Source organism: Rhopalosiphum padi, chromosome 3, assembly GCF_020882245.1.
Source record: "Rhopalosiphum padi isolate XX-2018 chromosome 3, ASM2088224v1, whole genome shotgun sequence".
NCBI lineage: Eukaryota > Metazoa > Arthropoda > Insecta > Hemiptera > Aphididae > Rhopalosiphum > Rhopalosiphum padi.
Window position 1 is genome coordinate 6408988 of NC_083599.1, and position 9894 is coordinate 6418881.

The 9894-nt window shown below is 27.4% G+C and overlaps 1 protein-coding gene across 1 annotated transcript; it reads left to right on the forward strand.

Annotated features, from left to right (window-relative positions):
- The first annotated feature begins 1953 nt into the window (after positions 1 to 1953).
- LOC132924432 (uncharacterized) lies at positions 1954 to 7110 on the forward strand. The gene is made up of 6 exons (XM_060988744.1): positions 1954 to 2642; positions 2822 to 2987; positions 3057 to 3287; positions 3369 to 3524; positions 3584 to 3804; positions 6952 to 7110. The coding sequence occupies exons 1-6, from the start codon at positions 2394 to 2396 to the stop codon at positions 6997 to 6999; spliced, it is 1071 nt and encodes a 356-aa protein (XP_060844727.1). The 5' UTR covers positions 1954 to 2393; the 3' UTR covers positions 7000 to 7110.
- The last annotated feature ends 2784 nt before the right edge of the window (positions 7111 to 9894 follow it).

Consider the following 9894-nt stretch of genomic DNA (forward strand, 5'->3'; position numbering starts at 1 on the left):
TGCTACACTATAATATGCAGACAAATAGACAATACTACAATAGACATGATGTATTATACTTAAGACTAAATTGCATGATTGAGATGTTTAAAATGTGTTTCTAATAGATTATAATTAAAAACATTATCTATTTTTTTTTTTACTACTAAGTATACAATAATTGTACATACTTTTTTTCAAACTCGATTAAATTATGTTTAAAACAGTTGAAAAATCATTTAAAAAAAAGACGTTTTGATTATATAATACATTTTTTAATCATTTTAAATAGTTTTTAAATTAAAAAATAAAAATAAATATGTTTTCACCAACTTTACATGTATTACTAGAGAACCTAATTGTTATTTAATATTTGTAATATTTATTGAAGTTAAACTATTTTACGGAAAAAAAAAAAGGTTATCATTTACCTGTTTTTGATCATCATACGTACTTTCTTTTTAGGTGGCATTTTATGAAAAAAATTAAGGTACTGTTCACTGTTAGAATTGACATAATAATGATAAATAAAATAGGGGGCGAATATTTATAATTTTGCCCTGGGCTCTGGGCGTCAAATCTTAACGGCACGGCTCTGATTATCGTAATCGCAACAACATTGTGTTTATTTTGGTAGAACTACGATGATCAAAAATATTGTTTATGCTCTGTGCAGTAGGTAATTCACTAATGAGGGCTTTTATGAACGCCAAAATTTAATAAAATAAAGTTATGAATCCTCCCATGTGTACAATGATTTTTTTTATTTATTTAAAAATCTCAGTGGGTACAATGGCACCCACTGGCCTTTCTCTATGGGCGCCTCTGTCGTTGGATACTTCCTTAGGATGTTACCGATCGGATTGGTTGCTCAATTAGTGATTTTCGCATTTCATATGGTACTGTCGAAATGTTATGCGATGAGTGTAATTTGGTGTCAATTTATTTTGTTGGGGTTTATTTTAGAAAATCAGGATTTTTGATAGCTAATTGGTACTAAGATGCATCATTTTAAATTTAAACATCAGTGGCGTAGTCAGAGGGGGGGGGGTGTTGACCACCCCCCCCCCGTCCCATCGGCCGTATTTTTATCAAAAATATAATGTTTATTATATAGGAATACAATCAATTGGTCGTGGTAAAATGTATTCTGTTATGCCGTATTCACGTTATCGACTACACTGGTAATAATAATCATTATCATTCAATTATTTTATTATTTTACCACGGTTGTATATTGATATTTTATTTTATTTAATTACAACCCATCCCCCCGCCCTAAAAATTCCTGGCTACGCCACTGGACAACAGTTTGAGTGATTAACCGAAGCCGAATCACGAGAACTTACGGCGTTTCAAAGTCGCTAAGAATTCCGAGTTAAACGTCGTTTTACACAAACGAATCGTATAGTTCGCAAATGACGAAATACATAATTATAATCTCTATTCGTGTGTTTTAACAAAATTCGTCTACAATAATAATTGTTTCTAATTGTAATCTCACGTACAACGCGTACGCACAAACGATTTAATAAACGTATTGTAAGATACAAGGTCGTAGCCAAAAACCTTTGGGGTGGGGGAGGGTTTAGAGTATAAATATTTTATATTATACAAGTTTTAAATATAATAGACATTTAAACCTATTCAATCTTACACGCATTGTAATAACAGTTTACCGTATAACTTCGCCGTCGAACGTCGGTTTTTCACACGTATCGACAGTAGATCGCACGGTGGTACCCACGAAGTCACCACGACGAACGAAAAACGTCAGCGGGGCCGAAAAACGCGGGTAAAGACGTTATCGGCGGGACTCGAAGGACGGAGATAAAAAAAAAGCCGATTTACGGGCTGACAAGGCGCGCGAAACGTTGGAGCGGCGCCGATAATGGAAAATACCTTTCCGCTGGTCATACTGATATTTCAACAGGTGTAGCCAATCTGTGCCCCATAAAGAGCCCGTGTTAGACCAAAAACGTGTCCCTTCTGGTTATTCTGCGATAGAGGTTTGGTGAGGTTAGAACGCACGCGCGTAGTACGGCTGTCGGCCTGTTGATCGCGACGTCGGCGGCGCACGATAACACTGGTCTACACTCCACATAGCTATTATTCCGACGACAATCGACAGTGTCATACCTACGAGTCGATCCGTGTATCCGATCAGCCTGCCCGCGTTTCGGTCCGTTCTATTATCCTCAAACCACATGCTTGCCGCGTATCAGTCCCTCTCCACCGAAACAACGCGCACAGTGTCATTCGCCACCGCCGCCTTTCGCTCTCGTTCGGTATCGATTTTTCGTCCGATACTCAGCCGCGTCTATGAACCGCACAACCCACAAGCACGCGCTCTCGCTCGTTTTCACTAGTCATCGCTTTACCTACCGTCACCGTCACCTTCAACAAAGTTTCACATGGAGTCGAACTACATCGACGGTTTGTCGCAGTTCAACGAGGATTTACCTAGGCTTCAATTCGTCAGGTCTCCGCCTCCTAGCCGACGCGTCACGCTGGTCCACGACGTGATCGAGGTGGTGACCACCCAAGACCATTTAGTTGAAATGTATAGTCGCCGAGATATCCATCGCAGAAATCACTGGACCGCCAACGATATCGAACTAATCGACCTTACCGATGACGACGAGGATGACGATTTCAATAAGGTACTTGTTATTCTGTTCAAATAGATAAAAATATTTCCAATTGTTTTGAAAATGTTCCATTAGGTACTTATCTAATTTGGGTTCCAACCTATTTATAAATTATTATACAATTTTTAGTATGGTTTATATTGTTGCTGTTAGTAGTTGAATGGTTTTATTGGTTTTGTTTATGTTTACAGAGGAACGAATTTCAGTTAAAAATTTTGTCGTATAAGTTAAACAATGTGCACAAGCAAATGAACAATTGCATTAACATTTTGTTAGACAATAACAAACATGTGGAGGAACTCGAATTTGCGATTGATGTTATTGCAGAATTTATTATTAATATTGATTATGCAAATGGTACCAATGTTCTATTTCATTTTTCTTTTTATCCGTATAAACATGTAAATCTAACAAACTATTTTTCAGATTTTGTAAAGCTTGGCGGTCTCTATATTTTTTTACCTTGCTTTCGTTCTGAGCATCCGTCTGTGCGCATCAAAACGTGCGAATTTCTTTGTAGACTGGTTCTGAATAATCAATACTGTCAGAACAAATTCATGGAAAATACAAATTGTTTTAAACTTCAAGTATTGATGTATATGGTGGAAAATGATAATGACGATGAAGTGCGTGTCAAGGCACTAATTGCGATTTACAGTGAGTCACTATTAATATGTTGTGATCAATTTAACAATTGTATTTTGATAATATCAATTGTTTAATATTTAAATTTCTTAGGTCTTTTTCGTAGAAACTTACCTGTGTTTTGGCAATTCATTGCACATGGAGGTAAAGATTTAATTATCAATTCATTGAAAATACCCATTGATGAATTGACGTTTAAAGCGGTATTCATCATATCCTTTACTTGTGATATGAGTAATGATGTAGTGGGTAAGTTATGATTGGTATTAATACTGCTATGCAGCTTTTAATATAAATAATATTTTCAGAACTGTATATTGATAATGGAGTTGTTGAAATTATTAGTTCAATAATCATGAACATGGAAAATAATATTTCATCATTTCATCATGAGTTGTTTTTATCAACATTGAACCAATTCATCCGTTTGTCACCAGTCAGAGTCAAAGAAATATGCTCTTCGGTAGAGGATTTTGGCCGAGCAGTGACATCATTACGAGTTTCATATTTAAATAATCTACACTCTGAGGCAAGATATTACATATTTTTAATACATATTTGTACCCAAATATCATCAATCTTTGTGTTATAATTGAAACAAAACTTCAGAAATACCATTAACAAAAATTATATTTAAATACCATAGTTGTAGGTATTATATGAATTAATTATGTCTATACGGTGTAAGAATACATTTATATAAATATGAAATTAATATACATAGGTGTAATAAAAAATAAAGTAATAGAAATAATAACATTATAAAATGAAATTATATCACCAGTTTGTATAGTATCAAAAATAAAAAAGTAAAAAAAAAAAATATAGCAGAATATTATCTAATAAAGTTAACATATTTTGGTAAATTAATTTATCAAATGGAACGTGTGTTTTGTAAGAAAAAAAAATTATTGACTATGTTTTTAACATTGAATTTAAAAAAAAATTTTTTTAATAAAGAGGAATATATTTTATATTAAATAGTTTGAATAAACAATTTAAATTTAGATATTTTTTACAAGTTTTTAGGAAAGAAATATTGAAAATTTCTAAAATTCCATTATAACTATTACAATATTATGTTTCTAATCTTAATTTAAAAAAAATAAATAGTGAGAGTATTGGATAGATTCGAGGTTTTGAGTAATTGTTAGAGGACTAAGAAACTAGATAATAGTAAAGCATATTCTGTATTCTAATTGAGATCAAAATTAAGTGGATTGAAACCGATGATTTTCTGTCTTTGTCTAACACACACGCAACATAGGATTATAGATATGTTCTATTTCAAACGTACATATTTCAATTTTTGTAGTAGTAAAAATCAAAAATGTGGAAAAGTCGTATTCAGAATTCTCATCGCTTCATAATATCAATCGGTACGTTGGAAATAGAACATGTCGATAATCCTATGTTGCGTGTGTGTTAGACATAGACAGAAAATCATCGCTTCCAATCCCCTTAAGATAAATTTCAATTTTTTTCAATGGAAATGGGTTATTAAATCTGAGCGACAGTGTTTAAGAAAACCTAGTTTTGAGGATGATTTATTTAAAATGTTTCTTTTATGTTCATTAAATTTTAATTTTGTATCAAAGAAAATAACTGTATCACCTAATGACACATGTTGTATCTATACTTTAATTAAAAATAAAATTACGATTTGTATTTGTTTTATATTAAAAAGCATTACGGAGCATTAGTTTAAATTGTGTTCAATATCATTATCTGAACATCAATTAAAAATGTTATCCAAGTCTTTATGAAATTCTAAATTTCTAAATCAGCAAAAAGTAATATTTTTGAGTGTTTTAAAATTGTAAAAATATAATTTATGAATAATTCAAATAAAATAAGAAAAATACTTTAAGTATTCCAGTGGTTCAGCGGTTTTAAAGAAAATTATAATATTTAACTAATTGTTATTAATGAGACAGAAATATGAAGGCATTTAATTTACACTTATTTTTCATTTCACTATATTGTACGAACACTACAAATATTGACTGCTAACTCTCAAAATCACTATCACTATACTAAATTTACTGCACAATTTTTTGTTTTTATCATAATAAAAATATTATTTATATATTCGAGATTACAAAAAACTATTAATTTCATATTGAATTATCAAAAGCAAAAGTCTATCAAGTGTAATAGTAGTTTCAAGGGGATTTAAATGTAATTTGAGAGAGCGACGTTTAACATAAGAAAAATCTGTTGTATACTAAATAACTTCTTTGTTATATTGAGTTTTTAAATAAAAATAAAAATTATTAAATACTGTCATAGAATCATAGATCATTCAAGTACATAAATATAGGAGTAGGCGTTGATATGAATAAATTATTTCTTGAAATAAATAAAAATCTAAATATTTAAAAAGTTCATTAAAATCTGAATTCTAGTATAATTTTCTTTTCTTAAATATATTGATTAATATTATTACTCAAGAAGACGCTACACCTGATGTATTAATAATAATAATTTTATTTATTTTCCAACTAGTTTAACAATTTATAAGAGAAAAAAAATTTACATTGCAGTAGTAGGTCACTCTCGGGTTAGGTGCAGAAGTGAGAGTTGTTATGAATATTAGATTAATTATATTTACAATAGTAATGTATACATTGTACATATGCAAAAAGCATAAATAATGTTACACATGTAAAACATAAAACTGTTTTATGCCAGGTACAACCATTTACGCTGTTGTGATAGATAAAACTCTAAACTGATATACATTATAGTCAAGAACATTATTTGTGAAATATAATTTTTATTTTTTGATATCAATTCTACAAAAAAAAATTCTTTTTGTTTCAAAATCCATTATTTTTGAATTTGGAATAACTTTTTTGTAGTTCCGATATCAAAAAAATAAAAACAATATTACACTTAAGTCCAAATTGATTGGTTGTCAGATATGTCTACACTTTATTCTTGATTAAATAGTACAATTTTTTTTTTTTGCATATTTTTGCATATTTTGAACATAATGCATATAATTGCATGTATATAAATTTTTGAGTATCTTGTTAATTTTAACTAGTATTTATTAATAAACGTCTATAATTAATCGTTTTATTATATTAATTATTAATTTAATAATTAATTTGTTGAATTGTTGGAAATATACAACCTATTTAAACTAAAATGAACTTAATACTAAAGAAGATTAAGGATTCAAAACATTTCTAAAAATGTGTAATATTATAAACGGTGAAAATAAAATGGAAGTAAAAGATGTTATTATTACTATAAAAACGGGACAAATCACGTCATTTAAATATGCTCCAACAACATCGTGTGATGTGGAAAGGAGTTTAAGCCAATATAAATTTTTGATTTAATCGCTGCATTAACAACAAATATTAAAAAAAAAATTGTTATAGTTATTATGACTATAACCTTCTCGGTTCTTTCCCATGTAAAATAGTTTGTGTTAAGTTTTACATTTATAAGACGGAGACAACACATGCAAGAGTGGCGTCATCTTAATATATTTATAGATTTACAGTTAATTACTTATTATTAAATTTATAAAATTTTTATCAGATTCTGCATGCATGGTCATAAATGTTTATTCTTTTTAAATATTTATTTTTTTAAATTTATTCTGACTTCAATACAACATTTTTGTAGAATGTTATAATATATTTTAATTATTTTACAGGTAGAAATGGGCGATGTTTTGTGGTTGATAAGAGAACTAAATTTGTGAAAAGATAAAGCGGCACATTTCATTTTACTTTTTTTTATCATGATATACAATTTATTCATATCTGTAATTGTTTTTAAAAGAAATTAAACTTATGGTTTATAATACTATTAATTTTACTTTGTTTAATGTTTTTTTTTAGAATAATATATTATTCTAAAAATAATTATTCTATTACCAAAGTTGACTATTAAATTAAATTTAGATGGATATAATGGGTGTACATAATAAGATGTTTATTGTATGTGTGTAATTGATGTATTTGTTATGGGAAAACAAAGAAGTAACAAACTAAAATATAGGAAATTTAACTTAGATTGAACTTATTCCAAAAATGTGTTGCCATTTCTCAAAAATTTAAATGTAATTTTAAATTTATTATCAACCTAATAACACAATTAAAAATGTTTAAAACATTTTATATTATTATTGAATAGTTCATAATATTGTCTCTGATGAATCTGACTTATAAATTAGATATCCACAAGACAAGATTTTCTTTGAAAATTCATGCCATTTACTAAATTCCTTAAATATTTTACATTGTTCATAAAATCATAGCATTGTTATAACCAGTGATATTTAATTTTTTAAATTGTCTTATGAACAATAATTGTTGTATATTTCAAAATGTCTTCTGAATTTTTTTGAATTCTAATAAAAAATGACCTTAATAATTAAATGTTGTTAATTTGTTTTAACTTTCAATAAGTTTTGTATTACAAAAATAAACAGTTGGTTTAAGACCTGTTACTAACTACAAAAATGTACTTCCACGTATAACTTAACTAAAAAATTAATATTAAAAAAAAAGTATAATAAAGCATATCTCTGTTATCATAATTAAAAGTTCAAATTTAAATGTTTTTCATTTATAAATTGTTTTAAAAGGTCTATTAAAGCACTTTTATTCACATGAATACATTTTTATGATATACTTAGTTTATAATAACTTATGTGTTATGGTTTTATTTAATATTAAAAGAAATTAATAATAATAATTATAATAAGTAATTATTAAATAACAAATTTTAAAATAATTTTGTTCATTCCAGTTAGGTATTTATTTATTCATACCAAAAATATTGTAGAGATAAGTAGAGATTCATTTCAAATTAAGTATTTAATTCAATTAAATCTATATTATTTAATTGAAAAAATTATTCATGTAATAAACTCGCTTAAAAAGAATTTGGTAATAAATAAAAAAATCCAAAGTTATATATAATAAACCTACTTATAGTATGATTTTCATAAGCATCTTTATTTAAAAAAATGAAGAATTACCATCACAAATTTGTAATATATAATATGATTGTAATAATATCTATATTATAATTTTAGAATCATATTTTATACAATAATATTGGTGTTTATTTAAAATATAACGATATTGATTTACATATTTTAATATTGTGTTTTATTTTCATTCATAATCATCTATGGGTAGATAAAATACTTACTTTTTTTAGTATAAACATTGATATAAAGAATACATTTGAATACTAATTTTTGTGAAGTTTTAGTCATTATGTTAAGAATATTTTCACAGTTAACACCTATGTTTCTATGTACATTTAACAATATTAATCCATTTAATCTATCGTTGCTAGTTTTATTACGTAAATACATACCCACGTCAATACACAATAGGTATAATTTTTTTTTATTTATAAATCCTGTTTAAGTATTTTTATTTTTATTCAAATTATATTAATTATTTTAATTTGTTAATATTAAATTTTTATTTTGCTTTAACCGGTTTTTCACAAACACAATGTTATATCATACCTGTCTATCAAAGTATAATATGACAATTAACATTGAAATATAATAAGTAAATAACCATACAAAAACCAAATATTTGGGGAGGGGGGTGATTGAACACCCAAAACACCCCCCTGTGTATGTCCCTGAACTATTCTTATACCAATAGTAATTGGACATTTAGTACACGTTCAGGTGATTTTTGTAGATGGCCTAGCAAACAGATTTAATGCTAATAAAAGCATATGAACCAGGTTGTTCTTCCCAGTTAATATATAATCGGTGAAAGTTATTGTATGTTTTAGTTTGATTTGGCTTATACACAGACACCTAAATATTTTGTATTATTCGTCATGATTTTTTATAAATATATGTAGACTCATATGATAAAGCTGCACAGAAAGAATGAGAAATACTTTTATCAGAATCTGAAAGAAGTCTTGGGCGAGGAAAAGGAAAAAAAAAGTTAAAAGTTACAATGAAGATATTGACAGTGGTATAAATGATGAATGCTCATTGTTTTGTATATATTTAATAAAATAAGTTAATATATGAAATGTAATTTTTAGATAGATTCGATCCTCCTATAAAAGTTGGCCATAATTATATTACCTATTACATTTAAAAATTCAAGTAAAAGTATTATTCATAATCAAGACTTAAGTGTATTAAATTCAAATCTAATCTCTAGTGACCCAGCTATGTCTAATAGTCAAAAAACCCCAAGTAATTGCAGCATATCATGTATGTATTAATGTATTATCATTATGTACCAACAAAAAAAAAAAAAATGTAAAATCAATTATTTTTAATTAGCTAATGTATTATTTGCAGATGCAATTAATACACTTAATGATATTGATGAAAATTGTCACTTGTCCCAATCACACATGAGCAATACAAATTTATATGAAAGCAATGGAAAATCAGATATATTTTCATCTAGGTATGCCACAAAGTCTTGACACAATTAATGAAATGATTTCTGTATTTGATAACCCTAGAAAGTAATGAAAGTATATTTTTCATTATTATCGTAATGAATTAATTCTTATTTATTTATTTTTTTCTTATTCTTAAATATTCATCAATTAATTTTTTCCAATGTATTATGTAAAAAATCTTTAAACA

Coding starts and splice junctions, on each gene's coding strand:
- LOC132924432 (XM_060988744.1), top strand. CDS start 2,394: ATGGAGTCGAACTACATCGACGGTTTGTCGCAGTTCAACGAGGATTTA. Junction 2,988..3,056: donor TAATATTGATTATGCAAATG/GTACCAATGTTC, acceptor ACTATTTTTCAG/ATTTTGTAAAGCTTGGCGGT. Junction 3,525..3,583: donor TATGAGTAATGATGTAGTGG/GTAAGTTATGAT, acceptor TAATATTTTCAG/AACTGTATATTGATAATGGA.